We start from the raw sequence: 25,209 nt of genomic DNA, 5'->3' as shown, positions 1-25,209 counted from the left end.
ACACCAAGCTGTCAGCATAACCTCAATTCATCTGAACAACCAAAATATGAACAAAGAAATTAGAGCACACACAGATGTGTATGAAATTTCATTTATTTGCATAATTTAGAAATGAAAGCGCATTTGATTTGTCGTTTGAACATCGTGTTTTCCCCTGCGTTGCGGCCGTGGTGTCAGAGCTGGACTCCTCTCTGTCTGAACAGCTCGTCCAGCTTCTCCTCCAGAACTGAGCTGGCCCCTCTCAGGCCTTTCACCACCTCACAGGCCCACACAAAATACTCCTGGACCCGCTCGGCTGTCCAACCTGCCAAACACACACATGGATAAAATCATAAATGAATAAAAACACGAGTAAATCTACTTGTATTGCTTTCTGAACCTTTTAAAACTTGAATGAAGTCCTGAAAAAAAAGGAGCAGTGACAGTGAGACGAAGGTGCTGACCGACAGGTGTGCAGCGGTTCAGGTCCCTCAGGTTGTACAGTTTATCAGCCAGTTTGACCAGTTTGGCTTGGCGGCTGCAGTGAGGCGCATGTTCCACCTGCTGGCGCTTCCTCTCCTGTTTGGGCAAGCTTTTGTCATCCGTCACCTCCTGAACGATACGAGCGACGATCGGTCCGAACTTTGCTTCGAGCTCTGCGGGAGAGGTGTCCGTGTCCTCCACCGTGTCGTGAAGCAGAGCGGCCTGCAACACACACACACACACACACACACACACACACACACACACACACACACACACAGACACACACAGCCTGAGTAACACAACAAGTGCCGGCTGTGACAGTGTTCACTGACAGCAACTGACTGATAACATACTTGCAAAACCTCGATGTCTGTGACGCCTCCTTCGTGGCTGAGGATTCTGGCTACTCCTTAAAAGTACACACACAGCTGTGAGTATCAGAGAGGAAAATCAACAAGAGCTCTCACTGTGTTCAGCTGCTGCCACAAACATCAAGATTATAAACTGAGTGGACGTGAACCATTCAACCAAGTCATCGACACGACGAGGAGAGTCTCAGACATAAAACACTCAGCTGTCTGTTCACTGCGATCCAAACAGATGAAGAAGTTAATGACAAAAAAAAAAAAAATTTAGTGGCAAAGTTGTTCAAGGTGCTAAATATTAACATTTCATAAACAAACATAACTTTGTGAGTGATACCTCATTGTTTGTTTTCCACTTCAACTTCGCCCAAAGTACCCAGAAAACATGAAACTCTGTGTTCCACTGACACTTCAGTAACATCCTCAATACATTTTCTGTTTTTCCCCACAAATATGTTGAAATTTTACTTCAGCTACTTTATGAAAACTTATTAATTTGAAAACAAACTGTAACTCAAAGAATTTCTTCATTATTACTTTTTATTATTAAAAAATAATTTCTTACCATCAGCAAACAAAATGAGGACAGATGATTTACAAACCCTGATTAATTAGAAATAATGAAGGTCCTCAGACAGATCCTTGTGGCACTACATGTTATTCAGATTGTGTTGTAAGCACAACTTCAAATACAGGAGATAAATAGCTTCTATTTAAGTAAATTTGAAAGGCTTTGCAATAGTGCTAGTAATATATAAATAGGGTTATTATATCCCAACTAATACTTCATTTATGAAGGCAGTACCACACAGTGAGTGACTTTGAGAAGGTTTTAAACTACAGCAGACAACAAACTGAATGCCAACATACTGTTTCTGTGGCTACAGTGACAAACAATATGTTGGCGTTCAAGTTTGCTCTCTGCTATAGTACAATAATAGTAAGAAGAAAAAGAAGAATGAGAATAAGAATAATGTCCTAAGATATTTATGATGTCATTTGTCGAGACCCAAGTTCTTACTCTGACCTTTCACAACATTTATTTATATTTACAGATTTATATTTACATTTAGTTTTATCTTGTATTCACTGCTGCTTTTTGTCACTTTTTTGTTTACTTCATAAATTCTTGTATATATTCTATGGTCGTCTGTATGTTTTTGGTTCATTACTACTGCAACAAAACAATTTCCCAGATTGGGATCAATAAAGAAGCAGTCTAAAGTCTAAAGTTATAAGTCCTCAGTGTTGAAGATTTTCGAGCAGCGCCTGAAGGCATCACAACAAAGTAAAAAGACTCCTACCTACCAATGGGGTGATTAATGTACGGCGTTTGTTCTGTATCTTTACGGCGTTGGTTACGATGTTTCTCTGCGGCAAAATGAACAGTCTCTAACAATAAAACTGCGTCTGAATTCATGCTGTAAAACAATTTAAAGGAAGAAAAAAATCTGACTCAGGTAATTTCAACTCCGACGTCGCTCTCTTCTTAGGCAGTGTACCAGTCCGTTCTTTGTGGCGTCCGGGTAGAAACAGCTGACGATGGGATTACTTCCATTTATGTAGCTACGGAAGCAGGCAGTTTCAAACATCGCGTAAACGCATTCTTGATGAAGTTTTGACAGAACGTCACTGCTTAATTTTCCGTCTTGAATATTTTTGTGAAATTACTTTCATATCAGTGACAGTATCTTAACCCCGATCGTTTTCTTTAAAATACGTGTCATGTGAAGGGTGTGTTTTTAGCCAACAAGCTAACCTAGCTAGCAGGTGAACAGCTGAGATTCTTGCCCCATCCGTGTGCTTCTGTTTCTTGTAGCCTCTCTGTCATTACACAGTCTCTTCCTGGCGTTCTACCGTTATATGAGGTCCTTTGTTTGGTTTCTGGGTGATTTTTGTCTTGTCGCCGTTGTGGCCCAGGATGGCTCACAGCACCAGGAGAGATTCCCCGGAGCTCCCTGACTTCTCTCTGCTCAAGAGGCTGGCCAGAGATCAGCTCATCTACCTGCTGGAACAGGTAGGAACAAGCCACAATGTGTCTCTGCTGAATTTACTTGGCTGGCTGCCACCTGGCTCCTACTGCAAACATGCCAGCAGTGATATGGCTGCCATGTGGAAACAGCTGATGTCAGTGTTTTTATTATTGGGCATCGACCGAACATACAGATGACTATAAGCAAAAGGAGAAATGAAGGATGCTTTTTCTCTGAATGAGATTTCAGACTGTGAGCAATTACGAAGCAGCTGTTACCTTTCTGACCACGCCCCATCTGTGGTGGCACGGCAGGTGTAGGTCACAGGTGAAATGTTTTGCTTTGAAGTTCTCTGTTATTCTTATTGCCAACAAATCACAAAAAAAGACTTAAACCTACACTGAATAACTGTCTGTGTGTTTGATATTCAGTGTATACAGGTTATGCATCACCAATTAAATGTCTGAATTGGATTTTATTCTCCCTCCTTCAAGTGTCAAGTGTCACATCGCTTGTTAAACATGAGAAACTGTTTCAGATCCGACGTTGGGGATCGTTCAGAGCCATGATAAGAGCTTCATGTTTTCTCTACATGCCAACGAAAGGTGCTTTAAAGCTTCCTTACTTATTTTTAGCGCAGGGTGCACTGGACCAGCCTTTACAGAAGGAAAGAAGAGAATGCTGACCCACAATTCCTTGCAGCAGCAGCAGCAGCGTTTAAAGCAGTCATGCATTCATACTGACCACAGTCAGATTCTCTCTGCGCTGCTGTCGTCTCCTCCTCATGATTTCTCCTTCGCGTCTTTCCTCGACCTCATGACGTTTTCCACCGAGGTCGAGGAAAAGTGTTCAGGAAAAGATCACACGTGTTTTTATTTGTGCTGTTCTCCAGCTCTTAGCTGGAAGTAAATGTTTTTACTCTGTAATGTCACCAAATAGTTTTTAATTTTAGTGGAGAGTGAATCCTCGCTGTGTCGTGAAGAGCAGAAAACAAACTGTGTGTTTGTTGTTGGACGGATTGTCCTCGACTCTGTCTTCACTCCTCTGTCTTCTCCTCTTTGTCGTGCAGCTCCCGGGGAAGAAGGACCTCTTCATCGAGGGGGACCTGATGAGCCCGCTGGATCGTATTGCTAATGTGTCGACACTGAAGGTGACCCTCATCAGCTGTGACACGTCTGACGGTTCGGGTTGAGAAAAACTGCAGTTTCCAGTATCGCTTTCAAATATTTTGTACCTTTTTTTTTTTACAGCAACATGAAGTCGACAAACTCTACAAAGTGGAATACAAACCTGTTATCAGCACCTCAGACCAGTGAGCCCTGCAGCCTCCTCCACACACACACACACACACACACACACACACACACACACACACACACGCACACACACGCCTGATGTGACTGCTTGACCTTGTGGCGTTGCTCTCTTACAGGCTCTGTTTTCTGATCCGGCCAAGAATAAAAACTGTGAAATGGATCTGTGGTAAGAGGAGCTGGACGAAGGCTCTGTGATAGTTTGAAAGTTTTAATGAAGGAAAACATCACGTGACGCTGCTTCTCGTTCCAGATGTGGCCAATGCAGACAAGGCAGCAGGAAAATTTAGGAGATACAAGATCATCTTTACCCCTCAGAAGGTATTTCCGCCCTGCTGCTGTTTGCTGTGGTTGGTTTTGGGTGAGGGTCTTGATGTTTACCTGCTGACCCTCTGGTGTCCTGCAGTTCTACGCGTGCGAGGCGGTGCTGGAGGAGCAGGGGATCTTCGGTGGTACGTGAGCCTCCTTCCTTCTTCACTCTGTGTTTTAGTAGCAGTGATCAGTGCTGACCTTTGCCCTCCCACAGATGTGACCACTGATGAGTGGGCTTTCTACCTGCTTCCGCTTGACGATGACATCATCAGTCTGGAGCTGCCAGAATTCTTCAGAGACAACTTCCTGGTAACTAATGTGCACCGCGTCTGAAAGTGTTGACGGGTTCTTTGGTTCATTAACACAATGATAATGATTCTGATCACAATTGATGATTACTTGTTTAAAAAAAGTTCCATAAAATTCTTTGGTTTCACCTCGGCTGCACATTTAGGCTGCAACCAATGATTGTTTTCAATTAAACTGTGAAAATTGTGAAAAATGTGAGAAATTGATTATTATTTGAACCAGTGTTTAAGTAGGAGATAAACAGCACCGAAGTGCAGCGCAGGTGCGTCAGGTTGTGTCTCTTCACGCAGGCGGGGGACCAGCGGTGGGTGAGGACAGCCGGCAGCGCCCTGCACCTCCTTCACTCCCTCTACGGCCCCTTCTCAAAGATCTACGGGATCGGACGATGCTCCAAGGTGCAGTAAAAACCGCGGTGTGGTCGAGTTGAACTTTCAGAGCCACTGTCGTGTGTTTTGGCTCGTCCTGGTTTCCAGATGCTCACGATGGAGGACTGACTGTCCGTTCGTTGTGTCTGGTTCCAGATGGCGTACGAGTCGTGGAGGGAGCAGGTCGAAGAAGGAGAACAAAGAGCTCGTCAGGCTGAAATAGGAAAAGTTTTTCTTATCGACAGAGGTGAGGCGCAGCCGCGCGTCCGTCTCCGAGTGGATGACATGCTGAGCTGCGCGTGTTTCCTCGCTGACGCTGTCTTTGTCTTTGCAGATGTGGACTTCGTCACTCCGCTGTGCTCACAAGTTGTCTATGAAGGACTCGTAGATGATGTGTTTAGAATCAAATGTGGTGGGTATCAAAGTGTCAAAGGACACCGAGACCGTGTCCACGCGAAGGCAGAGAAATCTGCAAACACTGTTTAAATCTGAGAGTCACATGTCTGAACTCGTGTTTCACAAACACTGAAACACCTGAATAACATGAACATGGCTGCATCTCTTCTGCAGGGTGTGTGGAGTTCGGACCTGATGTTACCTCCTCAGACAAAAGTGTCAAAGTCATGGTGAACTCTCAGGATAAGGTAGGTCAGCGCCGAGCCGTCGGCCGCGCAGCTTTCATCGTCGCGGCTTGACGTTAATGTCTGAACTCTGACGTGTCTCACAGGTGTTCGGTGAAATCAGGAACGAGCATTTCTCCAACGTCTTCGGTTTTCTCAGTCAGAAAGCCAGAAATCTGCAGACTGCGTACGATGTGAGTACACGTGAGTGACCCGCGTCAGTCATTGTGTCGCGGCGGCGTAGCTGACGCTGTTTCCTTTACTGATGCTGCAGAAGCGTCGGGGGATGGACATAAAGCAGATGAAGACGTTTGTTTCGGAGGAACTGAAAGGGTTGAAGCAGGAACATCGTCTTCTCAGCCTGCGTGAGTGGAGCAGCTGCTCGCTGTGTGTCGCTCACTCTCACATCATGTTAGCAAAGCTGCTCGCTCACCGTCGCTTCTCTTCCAGACATCGGAGCCTGCGAGTCCATCATGAAGAAGAAGACAAAGCAGGATTTTCAGGAGCTGTTGAAGACTGAACACTGTGAGAATGCTCTGCTCTGTCCTCTGTCTGTCCTCTGTCTGTCCTCTGTCTGTCCCCTGTCTGTCCTCTGCTCTGTCCTCTGTCTGTCCCCTGTCTGTCCTCTGCTCTGTCCTCTGTCTGCCCCCCGTTTGTCCTCTGTCTGTCCCCTGTCTGTCCTCTGCTCTGTCCTCTGTCTGTCCTCTGTCTGTCCCCTGTCTGTCCTCTGCTCTGTCCTCTGTCTGCCCCCATTTGTCCTCTGTCTGTCCCCTGTCTGTCCTCTGCTCTGTCCTCTGTCTGTCCTCTGCTCTGTCCCCTGTCTGTCCTCTGTCTGTCCTCTGTCTGTCCCCTGTCTGTCCTCTGTCTGTAGTCTGAAATCTGTTTTCTGTTCCAGCTCTACTTGAAGGATTTGAAATCCGTGAATGCATCTCGTTCATCGAGGAGCACATTAACAGACAGGTGATTAACAGTCTGATGGACGAACGGGTGAAATAATTAATAATAATATGCTGGAAGCTTATTTATTTTCTGTTTTTGAAGGTGTCCATGATAGAAAGTCTGAGGCTGCTTTGTCTTCTGTCTATCACAGAAAACGGTGGGTTGTCTTCATATAACTGCTTCATGAAAAATGTCTAAAATGCCGTTTTAACAACAGATTTTTTTGTTTTTCTCTCACAGGACTCCTGCCGAAAGATTACCGGTCATTAAAAGCACAGTATCTGCAGGTGAGCTTCAGCGTGTCTGAGACTGTTTTCCATCTCCCAAACTAACCTTCAGTTCACGTTTCTGAAAGTCTCAGACAGAAAAAAGTTCTGCTCTGTGTGACGTTGTCTCTGTTCGACGGCGTCAGAGCTACGGCGTGGACCACCTGCTCACGTTTGGCAACCTGAGGCAGCTGGGGCTGCTGGTGGAGCAGCAGCCGGGGGAGACGCTCACGGTTATGGAGAGCAAAGTGGGCAAACTGGTCAACGACAGAACAGCAGGTGAGACGGGCTTCGTTTTGCATCCGCTCAGCGTCTCCACATACACACAGACCTGACGGAGACAGATTTCATCATCATCATCATCATCATCCTCCGTACTGCTTCTTTGATTCTTTGGTTTTTTCCAGGAAAGCTGACCGACGCCTTCTCATCACTCGCCAAGAAGAGCAATTTCAGAGCTCTGAGCCGGAAACTCAACCTGGTAATTTCTCATCATCCTTTGCTCCAAAATGAATGTCCATCATGTCACAGAACGTCATTCAGCAGGTTTTTTTTTTTTGTCTTAAATGTGTCATATCATCATATTTTATGTACAGGTACCAAAGTCAGGTGAAGAATACGACCTGCGCGTCCCACGAGACATGGCTTACATCTTCAGCGGCGCCTACGTGCCTCTGAGCTGCAAACTCATCGAGCAGGTGAGGAAACCGGTGGGATTTAGTTTTTCCACAGGATCCGACTCATGAAACGTTCCTTAACGCTGCTCCTGGTGTGGTCATCTGCAGGTGCTGGAGCGAGACAGCTGGACGGGGCTCGAAGAAGTCACCAGGCTGCTCAATGGGCACGAATTCGCTGTTACAGGTTAATACAGTGTTTTATTTAACAGGCTGTTGAGTTCAGGTTATTTTTGGCTTCTTCTACAAAATGACAGGACAAAGGCTTCACACTGGCGGGATGAGAGGAAAGATCATTACACTTGAGATTCATCCTCATACTCCAAATAATTTAATTCTAAGTCGGACTGAATTCTGGAACTAACACAAAGTCGCCTCTAGAAGTCTCATTTAGTTGGTTTCCAGCGCTTTTAGTCAATTTCAGGTATATTTTCATTGTAAACTTCTGTCAGTCCAAATGCTTTGATACAGAAAAGCAATGAGGAAACAGGAAATTGTAGCTGTACAATACAGTTATGATAAGTAAGACTTGGTGGGAGTGAGGGAGAAATAGGATTACTGACCTGCTTGTATACAGGTGTGACCTGATTTCTGCGAGGAGCCTCGTTTCCTGAGTGCCTGCAAACGTACCGACTGTTCAGACAGAACGAGTCGAGCCACTTCTGAATGCTCTGAACTGATGAATGCTGAAGGTTTTTTCTCTCACCAGGCAGCAACGGCGCCGATTCAAGAGTGAAAAACGACGCCCAGCGCATCATTCTCGTCATGTTCCTCGGCGGCTGCACCTTCTCTGAGATTTCAGCCCTGCGTTTCCTCGGCAGAGAGAGAGGTAAACGAGGCCGAACGCTGATGTTACGGGAGAACGCTGCTGCTGTTTGGCCCTGAATGTGAACCTGACAGACAGAAGCCTTTGAATTGAATTGAAATGTAATATAATTGGTAGTGTAGAAGATATTGGTCGGATGGTACGACGTGTCTCGCATTCTTTTGGTACCAGACATCCACAGAAGAAACTGAACTTTCTTCCAGAGATGAATCCCTCAGAAACATGTCACATCACATTCAGCAGTATTGGTTAACTAAAAACAAGAATTTCCACCTTTTTGTGTCTCTTTCTATTATAGAAAAATAAATAAACCTACAGAGAAGAATGTGTAACACATGATTGGGCTGTAACCCATATTTTCTTTAAATTAATTCATTCTTAGTTACTGGAAAATGTAACATCCATGTATGTCTACTTTTATGCTTTTCTGTGGACAAATTCCACATTTTTGCATGTTCAGCTGACTTTGTTTTCACGGACGATGGATTTAATTAACTGGAGGTGTACCAAATCCATGAATTCTTTCCATGAAACTGCTTAGAAATTAGTGGAAAGTTACAGACCCATAGCAGAAAGCCTTATGGAGACATGTCCCTTTGTGACAAAAGAGCTGAATGAAGGTTAAAATGACTTAAATAAACGTTACTTCTTTCTGTTTCCAGGTTATAAATTCATTGTGGTAACAACTGCCATTACAAACAGTTCAAGACTGATCGAGGCGCTGCTGGACAACCATGTATGAAGCCTGAGGGACACAAACTGAGACATTCCTGCGGACACTGTCCTGCTTTCCCTGCAGCGCTGGATGAACATATGAACATATGCATATAAAGAGTCTGTGTCTTACAGCGAAAGAGGTGCAAAGATGTACAAAATGAATAAATGTTTTTAATACGCGTGCTGCTTGTTTTCTTTCGGCTTGTCTGAGGGTCGAACTGCTCTGAATTCTTCTGTCTATAATTAACAACAGCGTCATTGTTGCATGAAGTGTCAAACTGCCGCTAACATACGTCACCACACCCTCCATGAAACCGGTGCGTTTGTTTTTATTCATTAGTCGATCGGCGATGGGCGGGTCTCTCTGTAGGAGGGGGAGTCGAAGTCCGCCGGCCGTCGTTGGTTTGATGCAACACGCGCTCTCACAGAATGAGCCAATCAGACCGCAGAACGCCGATGTGAGCGTATTTTGAACTGTACAAACAGACTGAAGCGAGAGCAGCCAGAGCAGCGACCCTCCGCTTGTCCGTCAGCAAGTTTGGGTCATTTTAAAGTGTTCACCAACACACGCCTCAGAGTCTGGACATTAACGATGAGAAGGAGGTAAGGTCGAAACTGTTTTCTCCATAGAGTCTGTTTGTAGAAAGTAAAATAACGTTTGTTGATATAAAATAGACGCGATAGCGAGTAGCTGATCAACTTGGCGTTAACTAACTAGCTAACGTTAGCTAAACTGACGGTTAGCCCGATCAGATCAGTGAGTTCTGTGTGTTTTCTTCGGTTTGCTTGTTTTACGTGGTTTTATTATGAGATTAACGGGTTGACTCTGGCTCTCGCTGGACATTTCCGTCCTCGCAGCGAGGTGCTCGCAGCCGAGTCGGTGTCGTGCCTGAATAAAGCGCTGTGCGCGCTGAAGGACATCTGGGAGGAAATCGGAATCCCAGAGGACCAGAGACTACAGAGGACCAATGTGGTCAAGGACCACATCAAGGTGAGACATGAGCGTGGCTGTGGACGTGTGGCGAAACCTGTGGTAAACCTGCTGTTTCCTCAGTTCAGAGGAGGAGGAGGAGGCCAACGATGAGTGAAACTACACTCATGTCGTCTATTCATTAGCTAACAAAGCGGAGGTTTTAGTTTTGGGTTGCAGCTATTGACACTCACAAGATCCTGGCTGATACTGGAGGGGTGATATTGACATAGAGTTTAAAACATCTGAAAATTAAGACTTAGGACAAGATGTGTTGATTAGGGCATTTTCATAGGGTCAAAAACACAATATTGTAATGCTGTTAGCATGTCCAGATGACCTTATACATACATACATACATACATAAATACATACATGTATGTATGTGTCACATCTGTACTCTGTTTTCTTTGTTATTATCTGTCACATGTGTCGGATGGACTGATTTTACCATGATCTGAGGTTTATCTCAGAAATGTGGACATTGATGGATGTCACAGTGAAAAGAGCCTAAAAACGTTGGCCGGTTTTTAAGTATTACAAAAAGCAAAAAAGAGTCAAGATAAAAAAAAGTGTTAAAAACCTTAATGTGTACACTCATCCATCTGCATAATGCTGATTAATCTGTTGTTTTTATCCACCAGAACTTATTAGATATGATGATCAAAGAGGAGGAATCTCTGAAAAAGAGGCTCATACACAATATTGGAACATGCAAGACAGAAATGGAGAAAATCTGCCTGGAACTTCAGCTGCCTGTGTTTGAGGTAACAACATCTGTAACATCCTCAGTGCTAAGAAACCAGTATTTTTAATGCCACCAGCAAAGTGAAGTTGCTAGCTCTAGATTTCATGCAGTTATTACCTGTGATCGTAAAGAGATAAAACGCTGGCTTGAGAAACATCTTGTGAAGTGAATTTGTTGTTGTCTCCTGTCTGCTGTCCGCTCAGGAGGAAAGAGGCATCAGCATGCTCCAGCTAGAGAAGAACATCCGCACTCAGCTGGACGCTCTGATGAAGGAGAAGACTCGGCGGATGCAGCAGCTGAAGGTTCTGGTGGACCAGGACCAGGAGCTGTGCGACATCCTGTGCTCCATGCCCTACGGCATCTCTCCGGACTCTGTGCCCTCACTGGAACAGCTGGAGAACTTCCACCAGCACGTCGCTAACCAGAACGCAGAGAAGGTGGGCGCTCGCTTCGTGCTGTCACATCCTCCTCTTAACGATGACATTGAAGCTGCTTGAAATGTAATCCCACTACTTGTGTACGGTGTTTATTTGTAACCTGATACATCACAGTTTGCTTCTACTGAGACTTACGTCGACAGGATAAAAAGTCTGCCCTCACATTGGGAAGCACAGTTTAATCTGCACTGCGCTGCTCTCGTGTTTTCAGGCCAGGCGGTATGGTGAGTTCATGGACCTCAAACGGCAGATCATCTTGTACATGGAAGAGCTGGACCACATCCCTGAGACCAGCTTCGAGAAGGACGTCGTCTGTGAGGACGAGGACTCTTTTTGCCTCTCCAGAGACAATATCACATCACTCAAGCTGCTTGTTTGTCAGGTAAGATTTCTTTATTTCTGTACTCTTTCATTCAAGTCATTTTTTTATCAAATTACATTCGGCCCTGGAAGCTGACTGTCTGATGCTGCATGTTTTATATCGTGCGGTCAAATGTGTACAAGTTGGGCGAGTTGGTAACTGATGCAGCTTTGTGTCCTGTTGATCCTGCAGCTGGAAGAGCGTAAAGCAGAGAACGAGGCGATGTGTGAGAATCACAGAGAGAAGATCCAGCAGCTGTGGGACCGACTGCAGGTGCCCCAGCAGGAGAGAGAGGCCTTCAGCGACCACATGGTCACATCCAAGAAGAGGAACCTGGAAGCGGTGAGAAGATTCGACTTCATCGGTTTTTGGTTTTTCTCTTGTTCATGGTCATTTAGGACTGTCAGGGCTGTTTTTACTCTTCAGTTGACTCTTTCGTTTCCTTCCTCAGTTACGAGCAGAAGTTCAGCGTCTGGAGGAGCTCAAGCTGCTTAACATCCGTAACGTCACTGACGCCATCCGCTCCGAGATCGCTGTGCTTTGGGAAAAGTGCTTCCTCAGCATCGACCAGCGGCAGGCGTTTGCACCATATTTTAGCGGTGGGTTCTCTTTGTTTGACATTTTAGTCTTAATCAGAACAATATTGGAGTTCAGAAAAGTTCTAAGACTCTAAATGACCATTTTTAGAGGATTTCACTGAAGAGCTGTTGAGTCTGCACGATGCTGAGATCCAGCGCTTGAAGCAGCATTACGAAGATCACAGAGAGCTTTTTGACGGAGTTCACCAGTGGGAAGAAAGCTGGAGCCTCTTCCTGGAGCTGGAGGTGAGTCTGAAAGGGAAACCAACAAAAACCAGAGCAGCAACAAAACTTTCCAGTCCAGTAATCCGCCTGAAGCTCAGAGAGGAGCTAAACCAGACAGACCAACAGACAACCAGGTGCACGTTCTGAATGAAAATATCTTTTAATTACAATTTAACTTCATTTAAATTCACAGAAAAAAGCCACAGATCCGACAAGATTCACCAACAGAGGAGGGAATCTTCTCAAAGAGGAGAAACAGAGATCTGAGCTGCACAAAAGTCTGCCAAAGGTAACACACGGCCACCTGTTAGCCGCTGAGCTGAAAATATCTTTCATTTCACACTGACTCATCGTCATGTGTCTTTGTTTGTCCTTTTTTAAGCTTGAAAAGAAACTAAAAGCCCAGATTGACGTGTGGGAACATGAACAGGGCCGTGAGTTTCTGGTGAACAACCAGAGGTTTCTGCAGTACGTGGAGGAGCGATGGGAGCTGCACCGAGTGGAGAAAGAGAAGGAGAAGCAGGAAAGGGTAAACCAGCGTCTTTGTCGTTTGAGGGCTGAGCAGGTGTGATCTCTGGCACCTGTGCTGACTTTTCTCTTCACACACTCTGAACAGCATCTCAAGAAGAGCAAGCAGATGGAGGAGGACATGCTGTACGGAACAGCAGTGCGGACGCCCACCAAGCGCAGACTCCTCGGCGCCGCGACGCCGAATAAATCCCGAAAGGTTTGTGGCTCACGTTCCTCGTCACGGTGGAAAATCTTTGTTGAACATAAACTCTTCAGTCTTCAGCCTGTCAGCACTAACCTCCTCCCTCTGTGTCTCTCATCAGTTTAACGCGACTTCCAGCATTTTTAGCGCCACCCCTAACAGCACCATGCGCTCTGCCTTTGGTGGAACTGTCTGTCGCTCACCTGTGCCCCGCCCACCTCTCTCAGCAAATAAGGTTGGTTTGATCAAGATGACAGAAGTAGAAGTTGGACGCACATCAAAGCGGGCTTTCCTTCTCGTTCCACAGAAACGTTTCCTTGACGTCTGCTGGATGTGAACTAGTTGATGTCTTTTCTTGTGCTCGCTCTGCTTCATCAGTTCATCCTGATGATTTTGTTCCGTCCTTCCTCTGTTTACTTCTCTATCCACTGAACTGACTTGACTGCTGTGTTGTTCTGTTAAGGAGGACAGCTGACAGTTGTCTCCTGCTTTGTGTCCTCCAGGCTCCAGCGGCACGGACCCCGGGCAGCGGGAAACCCCCCCACCCGCGGCCGCAGGGCTGTAACAAAGAGAATGAGGCTCAGCTGAAGGGGACTCCTCTGAGTGGTGCGTTGCTGACCCCTGCAAGTCCAAAGCCTAACTTCAGCATAGCCTCTGTTGCCAGCACATATTCAGAGTTTGTGGTAATTTACACTTTTGTCTCTAATCTGTTCTGTCTGCGTCTTTTTCCTCATTTCTGTGCAACAACACATTGAAGTGTACCGTAGAGGACGGACGAATGCTAATGATGTACGTTTATATTGTAGAGGGACTTGGTCAACACTGAATCTGTTCAGTCAAGGTGTGTTCGGAATCCTAAAAGCTTGAGACTAACCCCCTTTAACGCTCAGTGACCGCATGCCTCTAATCAAAGAGAAAATGAGCCGAGCAACTCGTCATGCTGCTTTAGGTTGAATGTGCACAGTTAGCAGGTCTTCAGACCGAAGTCAGCCCTGTGTGAAAAACCATGAAGGAGCTTTCAAAAGACATTCAATAGATGCTTCTCTGATGTAACACTCGTAATACTGAGGTGTGATTTACAGCTTTGGAGGCTGTTTGTTTGTTTGTTTGTTGCCTGATGTCGGACAGCTTTGTGAGCTTGTTTCCATCTTCTGTCTCACAGTGCGTCCGATTTAACCAATCATCAGCCACCAATCAATGCTGAGGTGTTATCTAGCAGCGTCTATCTTGTCGACAGCAGTTATCAGTGTTATCACTCCTCCTTGGGCGTTACTCTCACCTGTGTGTCCTGATGCCAGACAAATCAGTCAGTTCTCTGGACTGAGTGGATCCTAAGGTCTGGACCCAGGCACGGGTTTGTTCACACAGGGCTCAGGACGGTCTGAATGTGGCCTCGCAGCACGACCACTGACACTCCCACAGCCTTCACCGCTCTGACAGATGATCATTCCTACATCTCTGCCTTTCTAAACCCTTTTTGCACCTGACGCTCTGTTGTCAGACGTCTGTCTTGCAGCTTTGTTTTCATTCAAGGGAAAAAGTGCATTTCGTCAGTGTTGCTGCAGTTACTTAAACAGCAATTTCAAGCCAATTTTACCGGCTTGTCAGACAGCATCCTGGTAAATGTGGGTTTGTAATAGTTCAGGAAAATAACGTCTCTATGAATGAGCTGATCAGAATTTATAGTGTTTAAACTCATTCTCAAACTCATTCATCTGTTCACACTAACAGCCGCCTCAGTTTGTCTTTTCATGATGACTCAGAGCTGTTTCAACACCTGCTCGTCTCTACCTCGTATCGTCATGTTACATACGAGGAATCGACCTTGACAGCTTCTTCTGTTTCCACAGCGAGACCTGTCCAACACCTCTAACTCCAAGATTCAGCACGGTGTCCTGAACTCGACCACCACCAACCTGTGACCTCTGCACCCCGACGGTGACGGCATCAGCTGTCCAATCGTAATCCTTTCAGTGACATTCTGATCTCACTACCTTTCTCTGCTATCTGCTTTTATATGTAAATGAAGGTAATAACATATATATATATATAGAGAGAGATATATAGATATATCTCTCTCTCTATATATAGATATATATATATATATATATAGTGTCTTCAGTGCTGCTGGAAAAGTGTGTAAGAGGGAAAAAAGTTTGTATCCTAAGTTAAAGTGACACTACGTTGGCTCTAAATTCTGCCCATTGAGGAGTAATAAATGTGTTCTGCATCTTGTGCTGCACATTTTTTACAAAGAAAGATGAAATAAAGTTTAACTTTCCAATGTTATGCAATCCGGGGTTACAGGCCAAATGTATTATGAGTACTTTGCACTTTTTTTTATTATTTCTTTGGAAAATATATCGCAGCGCATCGTGTAATTTTACACACACTCACACACACACTGTTGCATCCAAATCTATTTTTAGACGTGTTATGTATTTGTATATATTTCTCTATCCACTGTTCTCGTCATAGACTGGTCACTGTTGTTAAACAGGCCGGTTAGACTGTTAGTTTATGTACTACATCACATGAATTCAGCGCGCCATCATGGCTGATTTGGAAAAGCTTGTCAAAATATAATAAATGCATTTTCACTTTAAAAGCACAGACTGATTATATTTTTTTAAGAGTCACAGTTTTCTTTTTATTTCAGCCTCAAGCTCAAACGGGATATTAAAATTCACATGTTCTTACTGAAGAATAGTTTGCACATTTACAACAAAGATTTGGCAAACGTGGCAGAATCTAACAATTTGCACTTAACACAGTAAATAAAGGCAATTTGACCAATTCAGTCAATCAAAAAATCAGATGTGTTTGATGTTTGTCGGGTATGAATGAATGAATCTGATTTGACTGTCGACACAACAGTGTAGACTTCACAGTCAGTTATTTGTTTTACAGATTTTTGGCTCCGCTGTAGCCGAGATGAATCTAATCAATACAGTCTGAGGACAGCGTCACAGAACTGAAACTATGACTGACACAAATGAAACTTTGCCACCGAGTGAAGTAGGTCAGAACTGATTTGAGGTTTGCTTTCAGTACGAAGGACAGACTGATGTTAACATTTAGGTCAACTGTTCACCAAGCCTGCTTAATCAAATCAGGGTTGATTAAACATGAGTGGAGACGAGCTGCTGTTATCTGACTTCGTCTCACAGGGCTCTGAAACAGACTTCAAACTGCAGACTTCTGGCTGCTTTCACTGTTGTTAGTCGCCAACCCAGATTGGCTTGTAATTTGTTATCTGTCTTTTTATACACTATGTATCATTTGTTTGGTTGTTTTTTAACATTGGAAGTAAAATAAAATTCAGTATTAGTAATTCAGCATAGAAAATTTAGATTTTAAACGTACATGAAATGACACAAAACAACACACATATAGAATTCGAGACCGGAAATACAATTAGAGTACAGTTACCGTACAGTAATGGTAAACTGTAAAAATGGCTCAAAAGCAACACTTTTACGCAACAACAGGTTTTATTTTGAAGGATTTCTACCGGAAGTTCTACTATTGCCGGAACAGCCTTGCTGGGGAGGAATGTAACTCCTAGAGGAGCACATGCTAACCGGCTAACAGGTCAGCCCTTAAAGAGGAGCAGACACAGCTAACAGACAGCTGGTCACAGGAAACTGTCAGTGAAGGTTCAGCTTTTACACAATTTTCTAAAAGTAGCTCAGTCATGTCCGGAGCGTTAGCAAGGCTGCTTTTCTACCCAACGTTAGCCTACAATGTTGTCATGGAGAAGCTGTCGTCGAGGCGGTGGTTCGACCGAGTGGACGAGACTGTGGTCCTCGGAGCGCTGCCGTTCAGATCCATGACCGGACAGGTGAGACCGGAACACGTTAGCCTCAGCAGCTGACGCCGAACAGCGGCCTCTCTGCCTGCTTTCTCTCTCTTTTCACAGCTGAAATAAACTTATCAGGAGAATAAAAGTTTTCAGACCGGCTGAGGTGACCTGCTCTCTGGGTAATTTGATTTTAATCACATCAGCCATCAGCGAGAGAGACGGAACCATAAGAGAAACGGACGTTATGACGGAAGCTCATTTGACCCGGAAAAGTACAGAAAGATGGATGAAAGCCAGGAATAATAAAAATAAAAAGGTTTATGCTAAGTTAAAATGGTGAGATATGAAGCCCTAAATATGAGATAATGTCATCTGGAAATCTTTTATATTTTAACTTGTTTTATTTAATATAAAATATAAAAACATAGAAATGTCTTTAGTCATCAAGGTGGTTTGAGCTTCTGAGATGAAAATGTGACACTTGATACTGAGTGAAATAAGTTGAATAGATCTCTCTGGGCTTCAGTTTGTGACGTAATGATTAATAGAAGAAATGATCATCTTATTCATTTAGTATGAAACTCATCAGCAGCTGTCAGACTTTCACTCTGTGTTTTATAATTTTCACAGCTCAGCTCCAGTTCTCTGTAACGTACACACGTATACATACATGCAGATAACATCCAAACAAGTCATTGTAAACTGATCAGTATCTTACATTTGGAAGATTTTGTCCATTCTCATGTTTTTCACACAAAGTTTGTGTGTTTGTTGCTCTGCAGCTGGTGGAAACAGAAAACGTTCGAGGGGTCATCACCATGAACGAGATGTATGAAACCAAATATTTCTGCAACTCTGCTGAGGTGAGTTCACTTCTCTTTGTACGTCCTCTCAGAGGTGTGTGTGTGTGTGTGTGTGTGTGTGTGAGATTTTACAGTTTGATTCGCCAACATATCTGTTGTGATCAAGAGATGGATTTTATTGTCCTGTGTTTGAGCTGTTGGTGAGTGTCTTATAGCTGAAGTGAATCATCACTTAATTGATTAGTCAGTCAACAGAAAATTAATCAGCAAACATTTTGATAAATTGAATTATTTCAGTAATTTTTAAAGCAAAAAAAGCCAAATATTTGTTCCTTCCAGCTTCTTAGATGTGAAGTTTTGCTCCTCCTGGGCTGCTGGTTGGATAAAATGAGCTCCAGGAGATTATAACAGGCATGTTTTTAACAGGGCAATTGATCAATATTATTGTCAGTTATAATTTGGCCTCCAGTGGTTATTAAAACAAGATAATTGAGTTAAAAAAGGCAGTAATAAGCTCGTTTTGTGCTGCATTATAAATCCAGCGGTGCGCTGTTGACCCTCCATAAAAGCCTAAACTCCCTCTCAGCTCAGGCTGCGGCATGCTCAGTTCAGCTCGAGCCCAGATGACGTAAAAAGAGCCTCTGGTTATCAAGAAAGGGAAAACCAGTGCAGCCGTTAGACAGGAAGAGGCAACAGAGAGCTCAGGTGTGCAGAGCACTCACATACTTACACAGTGAAGCTACATCAGGAGAGCAGGGACGGTCGATACGTACCATCACCGTCCTAAAACCTCGTCAGATACGTCAGAGAGAGCCTGCATTAATGACAGGTTATAACCTATGTTTTTATATTATATGTAATGTATTTAAAGTTCCAGGAAATCCACTGTTACAACAGTGTCAACAGAACTGAGTCTGACTCCTTTTCATGTTCCAGTCATTGACTAATGATTCCTGTGTTTGGTGCTGGCGGCAGGAGTGGCGGGCGGCGGGGGTGGAGCAGCTGAGGTTGAGCACCGTCGACCTCACCGGCGTTCCCAGCCTGGAGAACCTGCACCGAGGCGTGGAGTTCGCCCTGCAGCACCGAGGGCAGGGAACCAGCGTGTACGTCCACTGCAAGGCGGGACGCTCCCGCAGCGCCACGCTGGCTGCTGCGTACCTCATTCGGGTCAGTACGTGACTGTGGGAGGTGGCAGTGTCCGGTCTGCACTCCAACGGCAGGTTTTAGAAGAAGGATAGCGCAGAAAATTAGATTGTTTGATCGAACTAACTCTTCTCACTCCATTTCTTTGATTCTGATTTTGACTTTCCTCCTCACAGTTACACTGCTGCACTCCAGAGGAGGCCTGCCAGAAGCTGGCGTCCGTTCGGCCGCACGTGCTGGTGCGCTCGGCTCAGCTGGAGATGCTGAGGAAATACCACCAGCAGGTGTGCGGGCAGTCCGGCTGAGCGAGCGGGGCGGCGGTCACCTCCCATCGTGTTCACACAGCAGCTGGAAGTCTGGACTCGGAGCTTGACGTGACGCACGGCTGTGGTTCAGCCTATCCTCCACATCATAACGTGTCCCCGCAGAAATGCCTTGCTGTGTTTTTAAATCAAATTCTTTTACTCAAAAATGTTAAGATTCAGAAGTTTCACAACACATCAGTCAGCTCCTGGTTTCCTGCTTGTGGCTGAAACATTTTCATTTTTATATCAGGACTTTCTGAAGTTCAGCATTATGTTTAAAGAAATGAAAACACAAAATTGTAAATTATCTGAACAGTGCCATGTTTGGGTTTTCCAACACCTTCCTGTTTCAGTCAAAAATGCTTTCAGACTCCGCCAGCAAGTCGAAAAAACACTTCACCTAATGGAGCTGTTGTGAGCTTGATGGATTTGGACTGCGGTGACACAACAAGAGGAGGACGTTACTGCACGACACAGCAATCAAATAATTACTGTGTAAAGACTTTATTTCAGTTTATCATAGTTTGCTCTGGTACCTCAGAACTTTAAAATATTATAATAAAAATATTTGTGTGACAAGTGCAGTCTCTTGGTGTTTATACTTTATTTTCAGCATCTAGGCATTACTTGTAAACGTGTGTGTTTTATAAACATATATTTTTATGCATGAAAGCTGCTCTAGTTAGGTGATGGAGTGACATTAAAACATACTAATCTACTGACAGCACTGCTGTTTCACAGCTGGGACGGTGGAAGCAGCCCATCCATTTTAACTAAAGCCGAAGAGGAACTATCTACACACAAACTGCACTTAAATGAAGTTGTTGCTGTATGAAGTAGGTTGATGAGCCTGCACTTCTGCCACAGAGACATATTTCCCTGTGGTAATTGTAATTGGGGATTTAAAGTAATTCTGATTTGATGATTTGGTGTTCGGTGAGACACTTCAATATTGACCCGGAGACTTCAAATTGACCGTTTAACGCTACATGGGCGGCACTGGCACTTCTCCTCCGGCCCAGCAGGAGGCGCCACACCGCCGACAGTCGCGTCTCTGCCCGAAGAAGAGCGGCTGCAGAGCAAACATGGCGGCGTCGTTGGTTCGGTTTGTCCGCGGAGGTCTTGGAAGGAGTCTTAACGGTAAGTTGACTAAATACTGGTTTGACTTTGCAAACGTTGTTTGCTGCAGCGATCTGTTTGACTCTATCTCCCTTTACTCGCCACTGAAAACCGCTCTGTCTCATTTTCAACCGTCAAATGTCTCCGGTGTGACCTTCGAGCTAGCTAATGCTAACTTAGCGTTAGCCTCCACGGATTTGAATAACAGATTGATTTTGTGATGGATGAGTTCATCTAGACAGCATTAGCAGAGCTCGGGAGTGTTCTGAGTGGGTTTTGGGCCTTTGCTTGTCAATCTTGGCGTGTTGCTCACATTTTACCTCACTATCCCTCTGCAGAGCCAGTTGTTAGCGGCGTGTTTGTTCTCATCTTTGACTCCATCCTCCTGCTTTTTTTTCAGTTGCAAGGACTTCGTGTCTCCTGCAGCAGCAGACCAGGCTGCAGAGCTCCACCACTGAGACCAGCCGTGAGTACACACTGCCGAAGCGGTTAAGACTCTTTACCAGCAGCCATGAAGGTTGTACAACTGCCCGGAGCCCCTAGAGCTACATGACCCCCCAAAACTCAAGGCTAACTATGAGTCAGCTGAGTTATTCCAATTCATTTCAAATGAACGAGCCTTCAAAGCCCAGTTTCTATGAATGGGTCTTGTGTGAGGAAATGGGTGATGACAGAGGGGAACAGTGGATCGTCGGATGATATGACACAGTATTTTACCACAGTACTGTAAAATGTAGGGATCCTCCACTGAAAACACACTCACTCCATTGGCAAAGTGAGAGACACATCTCATGGAGGACAGGAAGTTTTAGGTAGGAGTTATCTGCCCCATGATGCAGGTTAATCAGCAAATGTAATGGGATTCATTCTCAGACAAAAGGTAGATTTAGGCAACAGCATTTCTTTGGCAGAAAATCCAAGTATGTAAGTACAACAGTCAGTTTACCACAGGGCACGTTTGTCACGTACATTCACATACAGACGCAGCAGGGGAGGCTAACATCTTTACCGGCTGAGCTTGTCATGCAGTATGAAGCCCGGAGCTAACGTTAGCTCTGGCTACGTTCACACAGTTTCTCTTGACTGTCTGTCAGTATTAAATATGGCAACACGGCTCCAGCCTCCAGTTTTCCTGTTGTTGTTGTTGTTGTTGTTGTTGTTGTTGTTGTTGTGGTGGGGACATTTCCTTGAAGTTAGTCCGCTGGGTCTTCACTGCCTCGGATGGTGGGAGCAGATGAGGACTTTTGTTTTGGTCCTTGCAGCCAGAAACAGAGAAACTGGCGAGCGTTGCTCATAATGTTTCCTTCACATCTTTGTGTTTGAGTCGGTGTTATACTGAGGGAAATATTAGTTACTGGATGGAACTCCAGTTCTATGAGTGTGTACCCAGCCCCCTACCTGCATGTTATCACAGCCACAGTAAAGCACATTATGTTTAATATGCTGAAGTATTTTTCACAGTAATGACAGTATTGCAAAATCCATATGGTGGTAGATACCAGAATAATGAACAGTGGATCCAAACTGACGTGAATGTTAAAGAACTCACTGCTGCTGTGAACGGTGACTGATTTCAACATCACATATTCACCTGAAATAGTTACCAAGAAAATCAAAACATGTCACACAGACCCGAGCACGTTAAACAGTCACACTGCAGCCCGTTCTGCAGTGACGGTGAAACCTGTCTGTCCAATCGCTGCGTCCTTCAGTCGTCTTAAACCTCGTCTCCTCTGTCCTTCATGCAGCCACCGTCAGACCCAAAGATCCCGTCACTCACAACCAGCTCGCTGCGTTTGGGGAGTATGTGTCTGAGATGATGCCCAAATATGTCCAGCAGGTCCAGGTCAGTTCATACGCTCATCGGTGTCCAAGTTCTGAGCTCTGCTTCCTGCTTGAATCACCAAAAGACCTTTTAGTGCTTAGTTTGTGTTCGAGCATCGAAGTTGAAATCTGTAGCTGAATGTTGGAATCAACCAAGACGATCTCTGCAGCCTTTTCAGCTGGTCTTAAACGTTTCTCCTGCTAACGATTCAAATGGCTTTATGTAGATTTCACACACATGCAGATGACTTCGAGGTGTGTGTGTGTGTGTGTGTGTGTGTGTGTGTGTGTGTGTGTGTGTGTGTGTGTGTGTGTGTGTGTGTAGGTGACCTGTTACAATGAGCTGGAGGTGATGATCCATCCTGACGGAGTGATCCCTGTGCTGACCTTCCTGAGGGACCACACCAACGCCCAGTTCAGGAACATGATTGATCTGACTGCCGTCGACATCCCAACACGGCAGAACCGCTTTGAGGTAGCTGACACACACACACGCGCGCACACACACACAAACACACACACAAACAAACAAACATGTTGTAATGGTGACATGTAAGACTGCAGAGGCTGCCTTTGTACTCCAGTCATTCCACTCCGTCTCATTTCTACCTGTGAAACACGTGAGTGCTTGAGTTTGTCTCTGCAGAAAAACATTTTGGATGTTGTACGGTGGAATTCACTGAACTCTGAAAAAATGAGAAGAAAAATTTGATTGGAGATAAACTTGTGATTTTGTGATTTTGCATTCCATTACACGCCTCCTCACGCCGACTCTCTCCATCTAAAGTAAATGAAACCGTTTAAGCTCTTCAGCCCGACTCTGCCTAATGATGCGTGACACAGCTGTGTGCTGCGGCAGTGCTGTTCCAGACAGAGGCTTTAATTTTACACTGAACTGTAAATCCACGCCTACGTTGATGGTTTGCATGTTGTAACACTTCAGCAGGATCATCTGTCAACACTCATTCTCCTCTAAAACGAAGTGCTTCATGTTTGGGAGTTAAAGATTTATGCGCGGGGCCGTCCTCGTTCTCTGACATGCGTATCATCTAAACGAGCTGTCTGAATGTGTTTATAGTGATAACATGTGCCGCCTTGCAGATTGTTTACAGCCTGCTGTCGCTACGCTACAACTCTCGTATCCGCGTGAAGACGTACACGGACGAGTTAACGCCGGTGGACTCGGTGGTCTCGGTCCACAAGGCTGCCAACTGGTACGAGAGGGAGGTGAGTGCAGCCCCAACCATCGTCACAGCGTTTACTGGATTCCTCTTTCTTCACAGCAACAGTAAAGCTGTCAGTGATGCAAAGTTAAAGTGTGTGTGTGTGTGTGTGTGTGTGTGTGTGTGTGTGTGTGTGTGTGTCTGTGTCTGCACAGGTATGGGACATGTTCGGTGTGTTCTTCGCCAACCACCCAGACCTGAGGCGCATTCTGACCGACTACGGCTTCGAGGGTCACCCCTTCAGGAAGGACTTCCCTCTCTCAGGATACGTGGAGGTGAGTCCTGCCAGCGACACGTGCGTCGACACGGCAGCTTTATTTCGAGTCCTCGGCGTGTGTGATTCACTGGCATCCTCCAAATATTAATGTAGTCGCATTGGCAGGATGTCGCTCAGACGGGCAGGATGAAAGCTGTGCCCAGACACTCAAACTCTCCTGTGATTTTTATTTATTTATTCAGCTCGTGATGAGAGATTCAGGGTTCCCACAAGCCTTGGAAGTCCTTCATAGTTTGTGCTGAGAGAATAATTTATGGCCTGGATCCTCCCTGAAACCGAGCTTCCTTGAAAGAATGAATTATTGATTTGAAGACAGTACACAAATTCATTTTATTTACTTCCCTCTGTCCGACGATGAACACTTCACACTCCGGGGAAACAGATCTGATTTAAAATTCATCCTTTGATCAGGATATCACCACGGGCTCGACTTCTCGTGTAGTTTAGCTTTTTGTTTTTAGATTTCCAGTTTTCGGTCCATAAAAACACTGGACTGACTTTAAGTAGAGTTCAAACATTCAGAACGTTCCGCCTCCCCGTGCAGGTGCGTTATGATGACGAGGTGAAACGCGTGGTGGCGGAGCCCGTCGAGCTGTCGCAGGAGTTCAGGAAGTTTGACTTGAACACGCCCTGGGAGGTGTTCCCCGCCCACCGAGAGCCCAAAGAGGCTGCGCCCAAACTGGAGGCTGGTGAGGCCCCGGAGAAGAAATGAAGTCCCTCTGTTTCACCACCGTGTTCTGTCTGTTAGTGTCACCCTCAACAAACACACCTGGAATATTTATGTAAATAAAATACTAATAGAACAAACCTCAAGAGATTTTCTGTGGAGTTGTGGTTTTTTAGAAATACTCTTTATAACTAAACATGCATGAGTGCTTGAACATTACACACGTGTTGAACTTCTCATCTAAACCCACAATCATTCATCTGCTGCTGTAACAGCCTCCACTCATCTGCTTTCAGGCTTCCAGTCAGAGAGCATAAATCTCAAATAATGTCTGCCTTAATTAGAACGAAGAGGTCCAGAACAAAACATGAAAATAGTCCCAAACCAGAGGTGCCCATATATTTTTGGGCGCACGGTGCCTGTTTAAACTGACAGTTATCACACTGATTCATAGGATTGTTAATTTATTTCTCCATAATTCTACAAATTCATGACTAAAGAAAGAAAAAAAAACATCTTTCAGGATCATTAAATTCATGATTAACACTAAAAAAAACTGCAGTCTGCCAATCTGCTTCATCTGGGCTGAGTGGGTGTGGCTTGGTCAGGTTTGATTGACAGTCACCTGGAAATGTAAGAAAACAGCTACGACTAAATAAAATGCAAATATTGCTAAATTGGTGTACAGAAATTTGACCTGTGAGAGGAGCCGTGAGGAGCAGCTCAGACCAGAATCTCACGTGAAACAACCGAGACTGGAGCAACTTTGGCAGATAAAGAAATGAACAGAGAGAAGCTGAATTATAAAATATGTTTTCAGGGACTTTAAATGAATTAGAGCCAAATCTCAGTCCGTTTGGCTGTCATG

General features: G+C 44.8%; 5 protein-coding genes across 7 annotated transcripts; 4 read left to right on the top strand and 1 right to left on the bottom strand.

Moving 5' to 3' along the window:
* Positions 1 to 76: 76 nt before the first annotated feature.
* On the bottom strand, positions 77 to 2,370 carry hddc3 (HD domain containing 3). Its single transcript, XM_076734355.1, has 4 exons — positions 2,139 to 2,370; positions 819 to 874; positions 444 to 684; positions 77 to 304 (listed from the first exon to the last, which is right to left on the bottom strand). The coding sequence occupies exons 1-4, from the start codon at positions 2,248 to 2,250 to the stop codon at positions 174 to 176; spliced, it is 540 nt and encodes a 179-aa protein (XP_076590470.1). The 5' UTR covers positions 2,251 to 2,370; the 3' UTR covers positions 77 to 173.
* Positions 2,351 to 9,326, top strand: vps33b (VPS33B late endosome and lysosome associated). The gene is made up of 23 exons (XM_076734331.1): positions 2,351 to 2,847; positions 3,873 to 3,953; positions 4,054 to 4,115; positions 4,236 to 4,285; positions 4,370 to 4,437; positions 4,523 to 4,568; positions 4,643 to 4,737; positions 5,028 to 5,132; positions 5,259 to 5,349; positions 5,437 to 5,514; positions 5,673 to 5,746; positions 5,830 to 5,916; positions 5,997 to 6,087; positions 6,173 to 6,247; positions 6,618 to 6,682; positions 6,764 to 6,818; positions 6,902 to 6,948; positions 7,074 to 7,206; positions 7,335 to 7,408; positions 7,524 to 7,625; positions 7,713 to 7,788; positions 8,311 to 8,430; positions 9,090 to 9,326. The coding sequence occupies exons 1-23, from the start codon at positions 2,752 to 2,754 to the stop codon at positions 9,167 to 9,169; spliced, it is 1,851 nt and encodes a 616-aa protein (XP_076590446.1). The 5' UTR covers positions 2,351 to 2,751; the 3' UTR covers positions 9,170 to 9,326.
* Positions 9,327 to 9,700: 374 nt separating this feature from the next.
* On the top strand, positions 9,701 to 15,187 carry prc1b (protein regulator of cytokinesis 1b). 3 transcript variants are annotated; one of them, XM_076738696.1, is made up of 14 exons: positions 9,701 to 9,747; positions 10,003 to 10,135; positions 10,759 to 10,881; positions 11,066 to 11,299; positions 11,511 to 11,681; positions 11,853 to 12,002; positions 12,112 to 12,259; positions 12,348 to 12,484; positions 12,657 to 12,752; positions 12,846 to 12,992; positions 13,080 to 13,190; positions 13,297 to 13,410; positions 13,679 to 13,858; positions 15,026 to 15,187. In XM_076738696.1, exons 1-14 carry the CDS (start codon positions 9,737 to 9,739, stop codon positions 15,095 to 15,097), a joined length of 1,827 nt encoding a protein of 608 aa, XP_076594811.1. In that variant the 5' UTR covers positions 9,701 to 9,736; the 3' UTR covers positions 15,098 to 15,187. The 3 variants fall into 3 exon arrangements, with proteins under 3 accessions (XP_076594811.1, XP_076594824.1, XP_076594817.1); XM_076738709.1 differs by having other exon boundaries at positions 13,679 to 13,781; positions 15,026 to 15,184; XM_076738702.1 differs by lacking the exon at positions 13,297 to 13,410.
* A 1,515-nt stretch (positions 15,188 to 16,702) lies between these two features.
* ptpmt1 (protein tyrosine phosphatase mitochondrial 1) lies at positions 16,703 to 19,808 on the top strand. Its single transcript, XM_076734318.1, has 4 exons — positions 16,703 to 17,019; positions 17,763 to 17,843; positions 18,759 to 18,950; positions 19,103 to 19,808. The coding sequence occupies exons 1-4, from the start codon at positions 16,873 to 16,875 to the stop codon at positions 19,229 to 19,231; spliced, it is 549 nt and encodes a 182-aa protein (XP_076590433.1). The 5' UTR covers positions 16,703 to 16,872; the 3' UTR covers positions 19,232 to 19,808.
* Positions 19,809 to 20,278: 470 nt separating this feature from the next.
* ndufs3 (NADH:ubiquinone oxidoreductase core subunit S3) lies at positions 20,279 to 24,487 on the top strand. The gene is made up of 7 exons (XM_076734304.1): positions 20,279 to 20,371; positions 20,751 to 20,816; positions 22,099 to 22,196; positions 22,500 to 22,649; positions 23,276 to 23,401; positions 23,553 to 23,672; positions 24,219 to 24,487. The coding sequence occupies exons 1-7, from the start codon at positions 20,317 to 20,319 to the stop codon at positions 24,384 to 24,386; spliced, it is 783 nt and encodes a 260-aa protein (XP_076590419.1). The 5' UTR covers positions 20,279 to 20,316; the 3' UTR covers positions 24,387 to 24,487.
* Positions 24,488 to 25,209: the final 722 nt, after the last annotated feature.

This window comes from Chaetodon auriga, chromosome 1 (genome assembly GCF_051107435.1).
Source record: "Chaetodon auriga isolate fChaAug3 chromosome 1, fChaAug3.hap1, whole genome shotgun sequence".
Taxonomy (NCBI): Eukaryota; Metazoa; Chordata; class Actinopteri; order Chaetodontiformes; family Chaetodontidae; genus Chaetodon; species Chaetodon auriga.
Note: the sequence above shows the minus strand (reverse complement) of the source record. Positions and strands in the feature narration are given on the sequence as shown.